This window comes from Phyllobates terribilis, unplaced genomic scaffold, assembly GCF_046119375.1.
Source record: "Phyllobates terribilis strain yellow unplaced genomic scaffold, ASM4611937v1 Scaffold_3__8_contigs__length_932513732, whole genome shotgun sequence".
NCBI classification, from domain to species: Eukaryota; Metazoa; Chordata; class Amphibia; order Anura; family Dendrobatidae; genus Phyllobates; species Phyllobates terribilis.
Window position 1 is genome coordinate 613,978,363 of NW_027362763.1, and position 21,037 is coordinate 613,999,399.

Genomic DNA, 21,037 nt, shown 5'->3' on the forward strand with positions numbered 1-21,037 from the left:
ATTGCAAATGCTGGTAAAAGTACAAATGCTTGATCAGCTCTCGGGAAGGACCCCTTTTGGAGTCCCTATAGGTATAAGCACCAAAATACAGTGCAGATGCACGCATATAAAGTTCAAAGAAGTGCTTGGAGGTGTTTAAAATGCCAGAAAGTAAGGAGGCATACCATAAGCACACTAATGCAAAGTGGAAGTACTGCATAGAATAAACAACCACAAAATACTGTGGATAAATGAAAAATCATAGCGACAACCTGGGTGTTGAGGCAGGGGAAGGGGGAATGCTGAGAGACCCCACGCGTATCGCTACCAGAGACGTAGCTTCCTCAGGGGCAGGAAAGAAAACACAAATAACAAAGATCAAGTTGTCAGTATTTATACATATAGCGAATTACTCTAAATTGATTACCAGGTACAGGAGGCGTTAGCCTTGAATCCGACAGCACGCCGTACCAGGAAGTGGCATCAAACCATGTTGGAAGTCACATGTCATAGATAGACCAATAAGATCGGACATATGTGACCAAAAGTCCACAAGTGTATCCATCAACCCCCTGGTAGGCCCATTGTATCAGGAATAGGAAGACAAAGCAACAACCAACAAAGTTGGAGAACCAGGGTACAAAACTAAACAACCAAACACAAAAAAACCCTTAAAAATACCGTTAATAAATCCTTTTTAAAAATTGTACTCAATAGTACCTATGGAACAGAGTTTACACACAAAAGGAGATATATATTTTGATATATTTAAATAATCCTATAAGGGGAGGGATGTATAACCACAATCCAAAATTTGCCCAAGGTTAACCCTAGTAGCAAATAATATCCTACCTAATAGCCAAGTATTTTTTCACCCTAGGGGTTCAAGTGGTGTCCCCGCTCATCGGTGGGTATAACTAACCTCTCCCTATTTCTCCATAGACAGACAAGTGATAAATATACAAATAGAAAAATGAATTGCCTTAATATAAAATTACAAAACGTCAGATCAAGTAGCAAGATGCCAATCACATACAATATCAGAAATGGACTCAATTGAAAATAGCCCGTTACACATGGCAGGATGCCAATCACATACAATATCAGAAATGGACTCAATTATAAATAGCCCGTTTTTGGGGCATCAGCTAGTACTTATTGGCAATACTCCTTATGGGACCATAAAAGAAATAATTATTTATAGTCAAATGCTAGAAAAAATTCAAGGCCTAAAATACTGATTAGGATATCAAAGATAAATTTAGATAAATAGACATAATGCAGAATGAACTTAATGTAGAATGATTCTTCTGAGATGTCCACCGATACTCATCAGTATTACTTCCTATGGGGCCATAATAAAATGACAAAAAATAGATCACTAGTAGAAGGTTATCAATGAATGTCTCCAATTGTAGTAGCCCCTCAGAAAAAATATATAAAAAAAGAGACGAAATGTCCATTATTAATGTCCCAGCATCAGCAATTATGCAGCAGTTTTTTGATAGTCCCTCAGAAAAAATGACGAAATGTCCATTCATAACATCCCAGCATCAGTAGTTATGCAGCATATCCCATCAAAGTAGTTGCAAAAATTATGTAAATGGACTTATCTTAGAGATGCTTCTTCTGAGTTGACAAGTGATGTTTTCCAGGCAATACTCCTAAGGGAACCATGGAGATCATCCAGCCAAAAAAAGTTCACAATAGGAAATTTTCAGCAGGTACATCCATTCAGGTTTATCCAGAGAAAGTCCATAAGAGAATGTCCCAAGGTAATATGCCAAACAGGAGGTCCCGTCCACCTAGTCCCAGTCCCTACGCGTTTCACCCCCTCCTCAGTATGGGGCTCATCAGGGGACAGATAGTATCAGAGGAGATAGCCCATAGTAGGTGCACAACCAATGTGTGCTTCCATAATTCAAAAAGCACCGTATGTGGACTAATACACATGGTCTCTCTCTATATATATACTTCCCTTAATTGAAGCCCATATTAAAACAAGCAGAACACCTGCAGTTAATAGCATGGTTACTTTACCTCCTGAAGCGCAAGCAGCGTTCCATGATATCCACCATACGCAGCTCAATATCATTTCCGGGAGTTACGCTAAACGTAACTTCCGGTTACGCAGACACCACAGGCAACTAAGGGGACTACGTAAACTCCGTTCCTTATTGTTCCGGATGTTGCGTATAGCTCAAAATACGGCTGCGTAGGTAACGCAATTCACCAAGAAGGGTACTCAAACTACGTACCAGTTACTTATACTACAGCACTGCATGACATACGGTTATAAAAAGCAAACAAAGCATAGAGAAGACAATTGCAAACCATCGCTCAAGTGAAAGTTCTCATACTTTTGAATTCTCAAAAAGGAGGGATTATTAGAAACAAAAAAGTGATACATACTGAATAGTGTTGAGCGATACCTTCGGATATCAGGAGACAAGCACCAAGATACAGAAGAACAAGAGACAGAAAACCAAGAAGCAGAAATACAAGAAGCTGCAGAACAAAAAGAGGAAGAACATTAAGCATAAGACGAAAAATCAGAGCAAAAGATAATATCTAAATTATAAGCAGAAGATGACTAAGCAGTGTATGGGGGTGAGTCCGTTCCTCCTCGTGGTGCCCCTGGAAAAGACGTGCTGCTGCAGGCCAAACTGAACGCGGACAAATCCTGTTGTAAATCTTTAATGACGGGCAGAACAAAAGGTGTAATGTCCAACCTTTTATAGATAACTACAGGAATGCCTGCCACAAATAAGAATATGATGAAGAAGAAGAATATGAAGAAGATGAAGAAGTAGAATATGAAGAATGTAAAAAAAAAAAGAATAATACGAAGAAGGTGAAGAAGAAGATGAAGAAGGTGAAGAAGAAGTGGATGAAAAAGATGCTGAGGATGATGAAGGAGAAAGTGTGGGAGAAGTAAAAAAGAAGGTGAAGAGCATGGAAGTAGTGAAACATAAATATCTGACAAAATATAAAAATACTTAACATAGTCAATATTTCCGTAACTCAGAACGTCTTAAAAAAAATATTAATTCCTGCTATTCCATTTGATTGGGCTAAACCTCTATGCCTTTATTGTCTCCCCCACCTCCCCCAATACATTCTACATTATTCTTAGTTGTTTTCCTTCATGTAGAATTAACCTACAAGGAAAGAAAGGGTTTATTTTCATTCCGATATTTCTGTCCCATTGACTTGCATTGGTTTCCGGTATCGGAATCGGCGATATCCGATACTTTTTCGGTATCGGTCCGATCCAATCCGATCCGATATTTCCCGATATCGGAAGGTATCGCTCAACACTAGTTATGAATGGACATTTTGTAATTTTTTCTGAGGGACTATCAAAAAACTGCTGCATAATTGCTGATGCTGGGACATTAATATTGGACATTTCGTCTCTTTTTTTATATATTTTTTCTGAGGGGCTACTAAAATTGGAGACATTCATTGATAACCTTCTACTAGTGATCTATTTTTTGTCATTTTATTATGGCCCCATAGGAAGTAATACTGATGCCCCAAAAACGGGCTATTTATAATTGAGTCCATCTCTGATATTGTATGTGATTGGCATCTTGCTATTTGTAACGGGCTATTTATAATTGAGTCCATTTCTGATATTGTATGTGATTGGCATCTTTCTACTTGAGGTCCCATAAGGAGTATTGCCAATAAGTACTAGCTGATACCTCAAAAAAAACGGGCTATTTATTATTGAGTCCATTTCTGATATTGTATGTGATTGGCATCTTGCTACTTGATCTGACGTTTTGTAATTTTATATTAAGGCAATTCATTTTTCTATTTGTATATTTATCACTTGTCTGTCTATGGAGATATAGGGAGAGGTTAGTTATACCCACCGATGAGCGGGGACACCACTTGAACCCCTAGGGTGAAAAAATACTTGGCTATTAGGTAGGATATTATTTGCTACTAGGGTTAACCTAGGGCAAATTTTGGATTGTGGTTATACATCCCTCCCCTTATAGGATTATTTAAATATATCAAAATATATATCTCCTTTTGTGTGTAAACTCTGTTCCATAGGTACTGTTGAGTAAAATTTTTAAAAAGGATTTATTAAAGGTATTTTTTAAGGGGCTTTTTGTGTTTGGTTGTTTAGTTTTGTACCCTGGTTCTCCAACTTTGTTGGTTGTTGCTTTTTGTCTTCCTAAGTTATTATGGCTGGATTTCTGTCGGGGCCTTTAAACACTATTAGATGGCTGGATGAGGCAAGAGAAGTTTTTTCAGGGGCTAAATGTAGGGACTCATCTTCAACTGAACCTAATATAAAAAATGTTTTTTCAGACCTGTTAGATGTGTATAAAGAGAATATTAAATCCTGGTGGGAAGTACAATCCCTGGAAAATTATATTAAACAAGGGATAGTACCAAGAGGTCTAAGGATTAATCTGTTACCAGCTATTAGGAGCAGGTCAGATTCACTCCTATCTAAATGGGAGAAGGAGTCTACAGCCTCATCTTTGAGATTTATGCAAATTCTATTGGAGGAGGAGAAGATTACTTTTGAGAAATCTGCAGTTACACTCAAGGAACATATTGATAGGGCTCTCAACTTCAGCATCAGAATTCTCCATTAGAGAAGAAGCATTGAAAGTCGCGATAGAGAAATACCAACTTATTCTCAAAGATAGGAAGCACAAACGCTTCACTAGAGACCTTATTGATTTTAGAGAGAAACGAGCTTATCCAGCTCTAAATAACAAATCAGGTATATTGACGGATATCTCTTCATCAGACCTAGAGTCATCGGATACTGAACGTATTCCTAGGGACTATCCCAGTTTTCATAATAGATCAAGGGGATGGGGTAGAAAGAGCACCTATAGGAGATGGCAAAACAGAGGCTCTCCTGGTCAGGGAACGCCCCCCTCTATTTCTTCATCTGTGGTTTTACCCTCCACTTCTTTTTTAGAGAACAGGGATGCAAGATACCATCTACGAGAAAGGATGGTGAATTACAACCGTTAGTTGATTATGAACTACGGTCTGCCCTATATGCTGGCTCTGATAGTAGTATTTTAAATCTATCCTCACGTACCCTTACAGTGATCGAAAAAAGGGTATTGGGTGCTGGACTATCATATGTACCTACGACTCGTTTCGATCCTTTTTTGTGGGTAAAGGATATTGAACTATTTTTTAGAAAATTGAGGTGGAAGAAGTTCTTTTCCCACAATGACAGGCATAGATGCCAAGAACTTGGTATCTCTGTGGATGAACTTAAAGATATTCACCTTCTGACAGAATTGGCAGAGGAGGGTAGTCGTGGACTGGGTGAAGGTCCTTTCTCAGATTTGAGACTTAAGAGCACTAAAATGCCACCTATGGGGGAGATTAGCAGTATAGACATCTTCTCCTCACTTGTCACAGAGGAGATAAAGAAAATTAACCCAAGATCACAGAGTGAAATCCAATCTCACTTTTGAGGCACGAAGAGCGCTACAGGATCTGAGTAACGATACCTCCCTTGTCATTAAACCATCAGACAAGAGAGGGAATGTAGTGCTCCTCGACTGTGATCAGTACACCACCATGTGTCTTGATATCCTCTCAGACACTATGACTTACAAGATACTGCAAGGGGATCCTACCCCTGTCTATACCAAAGCTCTATCTGACATTTTACAACAAGCCAGACGAAACTGCCTTATATCATCAAGTGAATTTAATTTCCTTTTTCCTAAATTTCCTATGACTGCGACTTTTTATGCCCTCCCTAAAGTCCACAAGGGATTTCCTCCCTTAAAAGGAAGACCCATTGTTTCTGGCATAGATGCACTGAGCCAAAATTCGAGCATATATCTTGACCAGATGCTTAGACCTTTTGTTACAGCCCTTCCGTCCTACCTCAGGGACACAACAGATCTGTTAACAAAATTGGATGACATCACAGTTGACCCAGGGACCATTCTGGCCTCGATAGATGTGGAGGCTTTATACTCCAGTATACACCATATGGCAGGCCTATCAGCAGTGGATTTTTTCCTCAAAACAAGGGGTAATCATCTTATCCCACATAATGGATTTATCCTTGAATTACTGGAATATGTGTTGACTCACAATTTTTTCCTTTTCCATGGTAAATTCTACCATCAGCTCAGGGGCACAGCAATGGGGAGCCCTTGTGCTCCCACTTATGCTAATTTGCTCCTGGGCTGGTGGGAGGATACTGTTGTCTTTGCGGACGGGGATGTCATCGGTGGCCCATATATTAAATTTTGGGGCCGGTATATTGATGACATCCTCGTCCTCTGGATGGGTGATGAGGCTTCTTTCATTGGCTTTATACAACGTCTAAATGTCAATGAACTGGGCCTAAAATTTACATACGAAATTGGTGGCAAAAAACTTTTTTTTGAATGTTTTGATATCAATAGATGATGCAGGTTCTCTGAGGTCATCGATCTTTAGAAAACCGACCGCGGCTAATAGTCTCCTAAATTGGGGGAGCTATCACCCTAAACCACTAAAACAGGGGATCCCGAAGGGTCAGTTCTTAAGATTGAGGAGAAACTGCTCATCTACCTCTGATTTCTTGTCGAAGGCTAGGGATCTGAAAAGTCGATTGATCGTGAATATCCAAGAAGGGTAGTAAATAAAGCATTTACCCATGCCCTACAACAGGATAGGTCTACATTACTTATAGCTCGTGATCGATCTGAACAGACCTCATTAACCAGACTGATGGGGACATTTGATGATCAGCATCCAAAAATTATGACAATTTTGAGGAAACATTGGGGCATCCTAAAAGGTAGATCCCGATATTGCTAAGTGTATTGCGGATTTTCCATCTGTGACCTTTAGGAGAGGTAAATCCGTAAAAGATCAATTAGTACATAGTCACTTTGTACCTCCGAGGAAGGAGGGTACATGGTTGGACAGAAGGTCTACTGGTACTTTCAGATGTGGTAAATGCTCTTTTTGCCGACATATTTCTATCTCTGATACTTTCATGAGCTCAGTCACCAAACGTACATATAAAAATAAATTCTTTGCTAACTGCAGAAGTATGGGTGTAGTTTATATTTGTACCTGCACTTGTCCTAAAGACTACGTAGGGAAGACTAGGAGGCAATTTAAGGTCCGCATTGGAGAGCATCTTGGGGATGTCCGCAACAACAGGGATACACCCCTAGCTAAACACATCAATCTGCATCACGGAGGTGATTTAAATTCTTTTACGTTCCGCTCAATAGAAGTTGTAGATATGCCAATTCGTTAAGGTGATTGGGACCGTAAAATCTTACAGCGCGAGTCGAGGTGGATTTTCTGGCTCGAGTCCCTAGCCCCTGGAGGTATTAATGAACAACTGAGCTTTTCTAGTTTCATCTAGCCATTTCAGGTTTTTTCTATAACCCTTACTGACAAAATCAATATCAGCCTTCTTTATATAAAATTTCAGTTTGTTATTTATCTTCCAATGTATTTATAAAATACATTGGTAATTTGGGACATTGTTTTCATTTAACAAGTTTATGGACTATAAGCCTTTTTTTTTTGGTTGTTGTACATTTTTGCCACGTTTTGTGAGCGAATCAGTGTTGGTCTTTTTTTCTTCTTTCTTTTTTTGATCATGATTTATCCCCTTTTTTTGATTATTTTTCATTTTTGACCTATATATTTTGATTTGATTGGGATGGCATTGATGCTGTCATTTTCTAATTAGGCCTATTATGGTACCGGTTTATTTATTTTTTGATACTTTGGTTGATGACTGATATTAATATGGTTACTAGCTATTCAGTATGTATCACTTTTTGTTTCTAATAATCCCTCCTTTTTGAGAATTCAAAAGTATGAGAACTTTCACTTGAGCGATGGTTTGCAATGGTCTTCTCTATGCTTTGTTTGCTTTTTAGAACCGTATGTCATGCAGTGCTGTAGTATAAGTAACTGGTACGTAGTTTGAGTACCCTTCTTGGTGAATTGCGTTACCTACGCAGCCGGATTTTGAGCTATACGCAACATCCGGAACAATAAGGAACGGAGTTTACGTAGTCCCCTTAGTTGCCTGTGGTGTCTGCGTAACCGGAAGTTACGTTTAGCGTAACTCCCGGAAATGATATTGAGCTGCGTATGGTGGATATCATGGAACGCTGCTTGCGCTTCAGGAGGTAAAGTAACCATGCTATTAACTGCAGGTGTTCTGCTTGTTTTAATATGGGCTTCAATTAAGGGAAGTATATATATAGAGAGAGACCATGTGTATTAGTCCACATACGGTGCTTTTTGAATTATGGAAGCACACATTGGTTGTGCACCTACTATGGGCTATCTCCTCTGATACTATCTGTCCCCTGATGAGCCCCATACTGAGGAGGGGGTGAAACGCGTAGGGACTGGGACTAGGTGGACAGGACCTCCTGTTTGGCATATTACCTTGGCTATTAGGTAGGATATTATTTGCTACTAGGGTTAACCTAAGGCAAATTTTGGATTGTGGTTATACATCCCTCCCCTTATAGGATTATTTAAATATATCAAAATATATATCTCCTTTTGTGTGTAAACTCTGTTCCATAGGTACTATTGAGTACAATTTTTAAAAAGGATTTATTAACGGTATTTTTAAGGGTTTTTTGTGTTTGGATGTTTATCAGGAATAGGAAGCCTTTTTGAGAGACAGTGTATATATTTAGATCATTTTTTTCAAACCTTTGGTTCTCACTCTGGGCTCCTACCTAAGGGATTCATCGGACTTAATTCATAAGGTGGAGAATTTGTCTGTGGAGATGGACACCATCCTCGTCACCATGGATGTTCAAGCCTTATACACCAGCATTGACCATGCCAAAGGTATGGAGGCTGTGTCATATTTTCTTAACCAAAGGACCACAAGAGATAGGGGACATGACTCCTTTCTCTTGGATCTCCTTAGGTTTGTCCTGGAGAGGAGTTACTTTACGTTCGATCGGGTCTTTTACAGACAATCCTCGGGGATCGCTATGGGAGCCAGATGTGTACCGGCATACGCGAATCTCTACATGGGCCATTGGGAGGAAACTGTGGTGTACATTCAAACAGCTATTGTGAGGCATGTACAAAAATGGTATCGTTTTATCGATGACATTGTTTTTCTGTGGACTGGTTCGATGGACGAGTGCCATCTGTTCATTGAGAATCTAAACGAGAATAATTGGAACATTAAACTCTCCTCCCATCTTTCCCTCTCTACAGTGGATTTCTTGGATCTTAAACTATTAAAGTCTGGTACGGGCCTGACGACCTCACTTTTCAGGAAAACTACAGCTAGCAACAGTTTGCTGCATTATACGAGCTTCCACCCTCCACATCAGAGGAACGGAATACCCAGGGGACAATTTTTGAGGTTAAGACGAAATTGCAGCTCCAGTGATTACTTTAAGAGACATGCCTCGGAATTGACGGACAGGTTTTTAGCTAGGGGCAATCCACGAAGGATTGTTTCTCAAGCATATCAGCACTGATAAGAAGACTGATAGGTCTACTGCCCTGGAGCTTCTATGCAACCATCGATGCAGACTGTTAAGCCCCCGTCTCACATAGCGATATCGCTAGCGATATCGCTGCTGAGTCACGGTTTTGGTGACTCACCAGCGACCTCACCAGCGATGTCGCTGTGTGTGACACTTTGCAACGATCAGGCCCCTGCTGTCAGGTCGCTGATCGTTGCAAAGTGTCCTGGACCATTTTTTGGTCGTTGGCCTCCCGCTGGCCAGCACACATCGCTGTGTGTGACCAGCGGGACCAACGATCTAGCTGGTAACTATGGTAAACATCGGGTTACTAGGGGCACGCGCGCACTTAGTAACCCGCTGTTTACCATGGATACCACTCTGCTACGGTGCGCGGAGGCTCCCGGCGCCCCGTAGCAGAGTGGTATCCATGGTAAACAGCGGGTTACTAGGGGCACACGCGCACTTAGTAACCCGATGTTTACCATAGTTACCAGCCTGCTCCTGCTTGCAGCAGGCTGGTAACGGGAGCAGGACATCGTGGAACGATTCTTTCCACGATATCGCTGCTCCCCTGATCGCTGGTGAGCCTGCCTGTTTGACAGCTCACCAGCGATGTATTAGCGATGCAGCAACGATCCCTGACAGGTCGTATCGTTGTCGGGATCGCTGCTGCATCGCTTAGTGTGACGGGGCCCTTAATGTTATTCACACATCTAACAACCAGTGGGAGGATGTGTACCGTATCTTACAGAGAAACTGGGGGATCCTTCCTAGTGATCCCAAATTGTCCACTCTTATCTCGGCCAAACCAAGACTGATTGCCAGGAGGGCGAAGAATCTGAAGGACCATCTAAATAGGAGCCACTTCAGACGATCTACTATGAGGACAAATAGAGGGACCAGACACACCAGCTCTTTTCCCTGTGGAAACTGTACGGCTTGTCAGTACATGGTGGCGGCCAGTGAGGTGTCTCTCCCAATTCACCCTGGATCAATTTTCACACGTTTCTACTTTAACTGTCGCACTCACAATGTGGTGTATGTATTAATTTGCCCTTGTCCTAGGTTATACATAGGCCAAACTACACAGGAACTGCAACGCAGAGTACAGCAACATCTTTCCAATATTTCAACTGCAAGCATTGATAAGGACAAGGGTAAGAGCATTTCATCTGTGGCATCCCATTTTTTACAACATCATGGTGGTCGCCCTGTGGGTCTGAGGGTCATGGGCATGGACAAGACTAACAAGCGGTGGATACCACGTTCTTTAACGCCACATTGTGCCATCTCCCACTTCAGCCTCCTTAGTGGATTTTGTCCACCTCAAGGGAACTCTGTTCACATACTGTACACTGATGAAGGTCCTGAGTGACCGAAACGTTTGTTATACTGTACTCACTTGATTAAACGCAAAAAGAAATTTAACAAAAGCTTTTTTGAGTGCCGGGTTTTAATAAATTCTAAATGGGCATGGACTTAGTCATGGCCAACATTAGAGTGGGTTCGGTCACCAAGGAATTCCTACGGCGCGAATCAAGGTGGATTTTTGACTTTAACACCTTGTTGCCTCATGGCATCAATGAAGAACTTCTATATATGAGCTTTTATCGGGACACATAGCCCATGAACTGCTTACTAAAAATAAAAGTATGCTTTCCTCAATGTATACTCCCTCTCTTTTTTGTCTCCTTTTTTGTTTCTGGCCTAAAAGCCAAGACAGTCCAATCGATATAGCTGTCGTCCTTTCAGCACAAGCATCTACCTCTTTAATTTGTGTTTTATTGCTTGGACAATCTTTATTTTTTCTCTACCTCTTTTTGCCCCTACTGCATGTGATCAAGGGTGGTTAACCATAGTCCTTTAGGGAAGTATCTTTTCCATTTAGTACATCTGACAATAATCCCCCCCCCCCTCTTTAACGGAAGGAGATATGTAAGGGGGTCTGGCAGAGTAGGGAAAAGGGTAAGGAAGTGGCCTATGTACTCTTCGACTTAATACGGTTTTCCCTACCTCTAATACATATGCGTACATGTTATATACATGCATTTCCATTCTGCGTGACTATTGTGCCATGAACTTTCTGTGCGCTACCTTGCCTAGCCTACCTCTACATTTTCATTTTTTGCATGGGTACGCATGCGCTGTGTGTTGAGCGGTGCTTGTTGCTTGGGTGACAGTGTTTTTTAGAGCACTGACCTTTTCACCTGGCTTTTGTCTTGGTCGGGTGCACATTTGTGCGATTGCTCTCCTCGCTGCATTAGTGACTTCCGGTTTATTGATGGACCGGGCGCCCACGCGCACAGCGTCGTACCTTTGTGCCCTTTCTTGTATTGCGATCGTGACTTCCGGTTTATCTTTGGGCCAGGTATGCATGTGCACAGTGCAGTAATGTTTTATCCTTACCTTTACTTGCTGCTCTCTTCATCGCAATTGTGACTTCTGGTTATTTATGGACCGGGCGCGCACAGCGTCGTGGTTTGTGCCCTTATTTGTGTTGCGATCGCGACCTCCGGTTTACTCTGGGGCCGGGTACGCATGCGCATAGTGCTGTAATGTTCTATCTTTTGCCTTTACTTGCATCGCATTGGTGACTTCCGGCTCAATCACAGGCCGGGCGCGCACGTGCACAGCGCTACAAACTCTTGACTTCCGCCCTTGCTTTATATATTCGATCTTATTGGACTATCTATGACATGTGACTTCAACATGGTTTGATGCCACTTCCTGGTACGCCGTGCTGTCGGATTTAGGGCTAACGCCTCCTGTACCTTGTTATCAATTTAGAGTAATTCGGTATATGTATAAATACTGACAACTTGATCATTGTTATTTGTGTTTTCTTTCCTGCCCCTGAGGAAGCTACGTCTCTAGTAGCGATACGCGTAGGGTCTCTCAGCATTCCCCCTTCCCCTGCCTCAACACCCATGTTGTCGCTATGATTTTTCATTTATCCACAGTATTTTGTGGTTGTTTATTCTATGCAGTACTTCCACTTTGCATTAGTGTGCTTATGGTATGCCTCCTTACTTTCTGGCATTTTAAACACCTCCAAGCACTTCTTTGCACTTTATATGCGTGCATCTGCACTGTATTTTGGTGCTTATACCTATAGGGACTCCAAAAGGGGTCCTTCCCGAGAGCTGATCAAGCATTTGTACTTTTACCAGCATTTGCAATTTATTGGCACCTTATTGGCTAAATATATTACTAATTAGGGAGCTTGTAGGTTAACCACCCTTTTTCATAGCCTATTATGGTAATCATGTTTATCTGGTTTGTCTGCTCTAAACTAATTATTTCATGAATAGACATTTTCACCGATACCTGTTGTTGGTTTGGGGAATCATTTTGGCTTTATTGTTGGGCCAGCATTGTATCAAATTGGGCTATTTTTTAATGTTTTTAGATGTTTGTGTTGTCTGTATTCAACATGAGTTAATAAAATATTTCATGTGTATATATATATATTATGTGAGATCCCCGTGTTCGCATATCTTTTTATTTTTCCTTGTCTACATTGTGCCTTATCTGCATTGGGTTGATCTTCAATTGTTATTTTTGAGTGGTGCCCACCTTCTCCCAATCTCCTCTAGAACCTAGGTGCGTTTTATGGTTCCGAAAAATACAGTAAATCTGATCCCAAATGTTATGTAAAATGTTCCCAATAAAAGCTTCAACTCAATACACAAAAAAGCAATTCCCCACTCAGGTCTGTCATCTGTCAATGGAAATATAGGGGGCAACGACATTACTGGTAGCACAAAAGCTCTGAAAAGCCAAAATAGTTCCTTGCCCCCCAAAAGAAATACAGCAAATTCTGCGCTCCAAAATCCAAATGATCCCCTCCTTTCTGAGCCCCACAATCTGCCTAAACTGGAGTTAGCACCCACGTTTGGTATTTTTGTAGTGATGAGAGCCTGCTTAGTTTACGGGGTGCAAGTCTCCAGAAGCACGAGCTGGGCTCCACAATGTACGGGCATTATACTGGTGGATCTGTAGTTTTCAGTCAGCAACATTCACTGCTGCTTGTTTCTGGAAAATACCCAATCGAGTCAAAATTATCACTGCACCTATAGATAAGTTACTTGAGGGGTGTAGTTTCCAAAATGGAGAAATTTGTGGGGGCTTTCCACTGATTAGAGGCAGCAGGGGCTCTGTAAACTTGACATGGCATGAACTATTCCAGCCAATTTTTTTTTGTTAGAAGGGTAAAAAGTTTCTCAAAAATGATGCTGATGTAAAGTACACATTGGAAAATTTATGTTATTTTGTACAGCATGACTAACTGGTTTAAGGATATAAAAATTGAAAATTTGCCAAAATGCCAATGTTTTTACAAATAAAAATTGCAAAAAATTTCGACCTAAATATACTAACAAAGTTCAATGTGTAATGAAAAAAACTCAGGTCAAAATTGTAAAATCTATCCTGGTTAAAACAGGCTTTGGGGTGACAGGGTTAAAAAACATTTCCAATATGTTTTCTTTAGGCTATGTGCCCACGATGCAGAAATGCTCAGGATTTTTTCCTGAGCGTTTCTGCATCTCCCTGGCAAAAAAAAAACGCATGCGGATTGTACATGTGTTTTCCTGCTAGGGACATGCGGAAGTGAAGCGTTCTTCACTTGCATTTCCGCATGCGGGTTGACAAGCGCTTTTCAAGCCATTTTAGCATCACTTGGAAAGTGCTTGTCAACTTGGTCACACTATATAAATCCGGTTGCATGGATTTATATAGTGTGACCCGAGAGAATGTAAAAAAATAAATCTATACTTACCCTCTGATGGCCCGCGCTGTCTTGCTTTACCGTCCCGGCAGCGGTAGACTGAAGGACCTGCCGACGTCAGCGTCGCGTGACCAGTCACATGACTGACGTCAGCGCAGGTCCTTCAGAATATCGCGAACTGTCGACATGCGAGGAGGAGCACAGCGCGGGCCGCCAGAAGGTAAGTATAGATTTATTTTTTATTTTATTCTTTTTTTTCACAGTTTCTATGGTACCCAGTTCTGGATGAGAGTCTCCTCTCCTTTAGACCCGGGTACCATTCGCACATTAGAACGCATGGAATGCGCATCTATATATACAGTGATGCGTAATTCATGCGGTCTAATGCAAGTCAATGGCGGCGAAAACGCAGCACTACCGCAAAATAATTGGTAGTGCTGCGTTTTTTTCCGCAATGATAATCCGCAGCGGAAATTTCCGCAGCATGTGCACAGCACATGCGGATTATCATTGGGGAACATGACAGGCCTTCTACCATGCGTTTAAGCGCTTCTGCAGCTGCAGAAACGCTTAAAAAACGCATCGTGGGCACACAGCCTTACATGAAGGAAATTTGAAAAATTATTATTTTCAGAAAAGTTTAATATCAATTTGTCAAAGAAATTTACAAACCTAATCAGATTTAAAGTTCATTTCAGTGGCCTATATGTTGAGGGGAAAAAAAAGGATACCATTTTCAAAACTGCTCCCCTGAATTTATCCAAAATTGTATTAATTCCTGTGAAGCACCTGAAAGGTTAACAAACTGACACCAAAGTGGAATGAATTTTTATTTTTGTCTACTAAAATGTTGTTTTAGCTTTAAGTGTTTAATTTTCTTAAGTGGTAACAGGAGAAAATGGGCTCCACAATTAGTTAGGCGCCTTCTTCTGAACATGGCAATACCTCAATGTTTGGTTGAAAACTACTGCTGTTTGGGAACACGGCATGGTTCAGTAAAGAAGCCCTTTGATCTTTAGAGTTCAAATTTGACTGGAATAGATTGCAGACGTCATGTTGAATGTGCAGGGCCCCTGCGATGTAATAAAAGCAGAAATCTCCCACAAGTGACCACCATTTTCTGAACTAAAGCCCAGAAGGAATTCATATTATGGTGTGGTGAGCATTTTTAACCCACATGTGCTTCACATAACTTTTTAAGGATGTTTACATTAAGTTTGTAATGTAATAATATTAAGATATAGTCTTCGGAAATGTATAAATTTGGGGCGAAGGTTAATGGAAGACACCACAACTTGTTATGCAATTTCTCCTGAACACTGTGATATCCCATGTGTCATTGAAAATAGTTTGGCCACAGGACAAAGCTCAGAAGCTAGGGGTGTCATTTGACTTCTGGAGTCTAGATTCTGCAGGACTTACCTAGTTTGCTGGTGCCATTTGCAGAGCACACAAAATACCAGAACGGCAGAGAAGAATACAAAAAAAACAAACAAAGGATAAAATAAATAATGGAAAGTGCAGCGTGCTGATATGTATTGAGAAAATGCAAGTGCCTATGTTTGATATAGCATTAGTCATTCCCAGAGCACTATATCTGCAAATCTAAGTGTTATACACAGGAAAGGAAGTTTCAATCAAAATTATCAATAGTCAGACATACTTTTCACTTACTGCTAGTTTTGAGCCTGCTGCTACCCTGGGGTGGTAGCCGGTTAGCAGCAGGGTCAAAACTAGCAGTAAGTGAAAACTATGTCTTTCCTCATTGATGCAAGTCTATGGGGAAAGTCCACATGCGGACCCGCAAGAGAAAGGAACATGCTGCAATCCTGAAAGACTCGGCACATGTCAGTTTCCACGGGTGATCCGCAGCCTCAGATGCACGCATAGTGGACATGGGATTTCTAAAAATTCCTTCCACTAGGCTGTAACATCTGGACATGCAGGTTTGACGCTGCATAAACAAACAGCTTCAAACCCACAGAGTTTCCTGATCGTGGGCACATACCCTAAAGGTATGTGCATAGTTTCCTCAGTTTTAAAAATATTATAAAAAATGAATGTTTTAATAGTGAGCCACTTCCAAGAGGAAGCCACCAGAAAAACGGTCAGATCACTTTTTGCTGCTTTGCAGCTTTCGAATTCTGAAGCTGTTAACAGAAGTTAAAAAACACTGAACATATGCACAGCAAGTACAGTTGTGCTCAAAAGTTTACACACCCTGGCAGATTTTTTGCTTGCTTGGCCTTGTTTCAGAGAATATGAATCATAACAAAAAAAAAAACTTTCTCCACTCATGGTTATTGGTTGGGTGAAGCCATTTATTGTCAAACAACTGTTTTCTCGTTTCAAATCTTAATGACAACCAAAAACATCCAAATGACCCTGATCAAAAGTTAACATACCCTGGTGATTTTGGCCTGATAACATGCACAGAATTTGAATGGCTACTAAAGGTAACATCCTCACCTGTGACCTGTTTGCTTATAATCAGTGTGTGTGAATAAAAGCCGAGTGAGTTTCTGGGATCCAGACAGACTCTTGCATCCAGCCACTGACTTTTCTGCATTGTGAGTCATGGGGAAAGCAAAAGAATTGCCAACGGATCTACAGGAAAAGGTAGTTGAACTGTAAAACATAGGAAAGGGATTCAAAAAGATATCCAAGGAATTGATAATGCCAGTTCAAACTGTGATTAACAAATGGAAAATCAGGGGCTCTGTAAAAACCAAACCACGGTCAGGTAGACCAACAAAAATTTCGGCCACAACTGCGAGGAAAATTGTTCGGGATGCAAAGAAAAACCCACAAATAACATCAGCTGAAATTCAGGACTCTCTGAAAACTAGCGGTGTGGCTGTTTCAAGATGCACAATAAGGAGGCACTTGAAGAAAAATGGGCTGCATGGTCGAGTCGCCAGAAGAAAGCCATTACTACACAAATTCCACAAAATATCTCACGTACAATACACCAAACAGCACAGAGACAAGCCTCAAAACTTCTGGAAAAGGTAATTTGGAGTGATGAGACCAAAATTGAACTTTTGGCCACAGCCATAAAAGTTACAGTTGGACAGAAGTAAACAAGGCCTATGATGAAAGGAACACCATGACTATTGTAAAGCATGGAGGTCGTTTGCTGAGGTTTTGGGGATGTGTGAGCTACAAAGGCACAGGAAACTTGGTAAAAGTTGAAGGAAAGATGAATGTAGCACGTTCTCAGCAAATACTGGATATAAATTTGCGCATGGGACGTACCTGGACATTTCAACATGACAACTATCCAAAACACAAGGCCAAGTCGACCTGTCATTAGCTACAGCAGAACAAAGTGAAGTTTCTGGAGTGGCCATCTCAGTCTCCTGACCTCAATATCACTGAGCCACTCTGGGGAGATCTCAAGCGCTTAGTTCATGCTAGACAGTTTGGAATTTACAGGAACTGGAGGCTTTTTGGCAAGAAGAATGGGCAGCTTTACCATCTGAGAAAATAAAGCACCTCATCCACAACTACCGCAAAAGACTTCAAGCTGTCATTGATGTTAGAGGGGGCAATACATGGTATTAAGAAAAGGAGTATGTGAACTTTTGATCAGGGTCATTTGGATGTTTTCGGTTGTCATTGAGATTTAAAATGAGAAAACACAGTAGTTTGACAATAAATGGCTTCACCCAACCAATAACCATGAGTGGAGAACAAGTTTTTTTGTTATCATTCATATTCCCTGAAACAAGACCAAGAAAGCAAAAATTCTGTTGGGGTATGTAAACTTTTGAGCACAACTGTAGTTTTGACATTGCTGTCCATATCATTTATAGTACCTATTAAGTGATTCTAGATCAATTTCAACAGATCCCTCAAAAAAATAAAGAGAAAAAAAAGAATGGATTATGCAAATAGCAAAGCTTTATTTAAATATATTAAAAATCAAAGTAAAACAAAATCCAGAAAACATAATTGCTTACCAGTAAATTGATTTTCCAGAACCATGACAGCACCGTACAGAGAGTATCCGGCCCCAGGAACAGGAAACCTACCAAAATAAAAGGGGCGGTACCTCTCTACCTCCCCAGTGTGTTTACAGAGAATAAGATAAGAATAAGCCTTGTTAGCATATACATTATATGTATACAAAAATAGTTATCAACATTCACCTTAGTGTTGCACAAATTAGAGATTTTTTTTTTTTGAGAAAACAGGAGGTCTTCCACCACCAAAAAAGTTAGAGAAGGAAAGGAAGTAGCATGGTGCGGTCATGTTTGTGGAAAATCAAATTACCAGTAAGCAATTATATTTACCCTTCACCATGACAGCACTGTACAGATAGGGCGGGACCACCGCTCAAAGAATCTTTCTCCCAAAGGAAAGATCAGAGCCCAAGATCCAACCTGTAGTGTCTGAAGAAGGTGGTCAGAGACTACCAGATTGCCGCTTTGCATATTTGGTCTACTGAGGTATTAGCTCTTTCTGCCCAAGAGGTAGCTATGGCCCTAGTAGAATGTGCTTTTATACCTTGAGGGGAATAAAGGTCAGAGGTAGAGTAGGCTAAAATTTATGGACATTCTAACCCATCTGGCAATCGTGGATTTAGTAGCCCATTTACCTCTGTTTGCCCCTTGAAAAAAAAAACATGGCCGAGGACTTCCTCCACTGACTCATTACCTCAAGGTATCTAAGGATACACCTTCTCACATCTAGGGAGTGAAATGCTATTTTCCCTTGGGTTTTTGGTTTACTACAAAACGAAGGGAGCACTATTTCCGGACTTCTGTGAAATCTAGAACTTACTTTTGGGAGGAAAGCTGGATCTGCCCTCAATATCACCTTATCTTGCAAGATGTTTGTAAAAGGGGGGTTGATCGGGAGAGCCTGTAACTCACTCACCTGCCTAGCAGAGGTTAATGCTACCAATACTATTGTTTTTAGTGTAAGCACTTAAATAGAATTGGATGAGATGGGTTCAAAGGGAACCTTTGTAAGGGCAGTCAGAACTAAATTAGGGTTCCAGGGGGCTACCTTAGTACTGACTATAGGTCTGGATGAAAAAGATGCTTTTAAAAACCTATAAATCCATGGGTGATTGGCAATTTTGTGATGGAACAATGTCCCTAGGGCTGACACCTGCACCTTTAAAGGAGCTAGAGGAGAGACCCCTCTCTAGACCTTTTTGAAGGAATTCTAGTATTTCCGAAATGGGAACTAAGTGACTTTGAGGGGTCATGATCTGACCGGAAAATGTAAGAAATTTAACTTTTTTCCTGCTCAACAGGAGAGTTGACATTACATTTTCCAAGAAATATCTGGCCGATAACCATTCCCTCTCAAGTATAAAGGCTGTTAGGTGTAGTCTGGGAACCTGAGGATGGGTCACCGGACCCGGAGATAATAGCTCTGGATTGTCGGGTAGGATCCAGGGGTCCGAGATTGATGTGACCCTTAGCCAAGTAAACAAGGCCCTTTTTGACCAGAAGGGGGCAATTAGTATTACTCTGGCTTTGTCCTCGCGTATCTTTTTTAATAGTATGGGAAATAAGGGAAGGGGCCGGAAGGCATATGCCAGGCAAAACTGTCATTTCTGCAGAAGAGCATCCACCCCGTCTGGTGACTTTTTTATTTAGAGAATAGAATTCCTTACCTGACGCTTTTCTCTGGTGTCGAATAAATCTATTTGCGGAAGGCCCCAGGCCGAGCAAATCTGATCAAAGACTCTTTTGCTTAGAGCCCATGCTCCCTGATTGAGTGAATGGCGATTTAAATAACCAGCGATAATATTTTCTGAACTTCTTAAGTGGCGGCTTGAAAGAGATAGAAGATTTTGCTCCACTATGGAGAATATTTTCTCTACCTCTAACAATAATGGGTCTGACCTGGTTCCTACTTGGCGATTTAAATAAGCCACTGCTGTGCTGTTAGACAGAATTACTACGTCCTTCCCTATACAGTATCTTACGGTTGCTTGTAATGCTTTCCTGACTGCGGTTAGTTCCTTTAGGTTTGAAGAACAGTCTTCTAACTTGTAATCCCACAGACCCTGAAAACAACCTCCCTCTAAGTCAGCACCCCAACCTCTCAGGCTTGCGTCCATGGTGATTATGACTAGGCTTTGTACTGTCCATTGGACCCCCTTCAAGAGATTTCCTGAATCTGTCCACCAATTTAGAGAATGTAGGGTTTTTGCTGACAGCTAAAATTTGTAATTCAGCTGATCTCCTACTGCGGTCTGTATTTCCAAGATTTCCCACTGTAGTCGTCTTGTATGGAATTGAGCCCACTGTACTGCTGGAATTGTAGCTGTCAGGGATAGTAGCAAGGACATGGCTTCTCTTAATGAGATTATGTGTCTCCTGAATATTTGCAATTTTTTGTTTAACATAGTTTTTAAGGTTGAAGGAAGACTAAGTGCATCTAGTTCAACCCATAGACTAAAGGCCCCGTCACACTTAGCGACGCTGCAACGATCCCGACAACGATACGACCTGTCAGGGATTGTTGCTGCGTCGCTATGTGGTCGCTGGTGAGCTGTCAAACAGGCAGGCTCACCAACGATCAGGGGAGCAGCGACATCGTGGAAAGAATCTTTCCACGATGTCCTGCTCCTGGTTACGAGCCTGCTGAAGCAGGAGCAGGCTGGTAACTATGGTAAACATCGGGTTACTAGGGGCACACGCGCTCCTAGTAACCCGTTGTTTATCATGGTTACCACTCTGCTACAGTGAGCAGGAGGTTACCGCTCACTTTAGCAGGCTCGTAACCATGATAAACAGCGGGTTACTAGGTGCGCGTGTGCCCCTAGTAACCCGATGTTTACTGTAGTTACCAGCCTGATCGCTGCTCCCGCTGG

The 21,037-nt window shown here is 41.3% G+C and overlaps 1 protein-coding gene across 5 annotated transcripts in view; it reads right to left on the reverse strand.

The window, feature by feature from the left end:
• CUNH6orf120 (chromosome unknown C6orf120 homolog) overlaps window positions 1–21,037 on the reverse strand; it is a 131,850-nt gene that overhangs the window by 58,520 nt on the left and 52,293 nt on the right. The window contains exons 1-2 of one of the 5 annotated variants that reach the window (XM_073671494.1): window positions 11,667–11,753; window positions 2,392–2,487 (exon numbers count right to left, since the gene is read on the reverse strand). The exons of 2 other annotated variants lie outside the window; for them this stretch is intronic. Coding sequence is in view for 1 of the 3 variants with exons in the window: in XM_073671491.1 (XP_073527592.1) it covers window positions 11,667–11,728 (62 nt within the window). In the remaining 2 variants the exon portion in view is untranslated. Of the gene's footprint in view, window positions 1–2,391; window positions 2,488–11,666; window positions 11,817–11,873; window positions 12,039–21,037 lie in introns of those variants that run through there. 2 more of the 5 variants (XM_073671493.1, XM_073671491.1) reach the window with 2 other exon arrangements.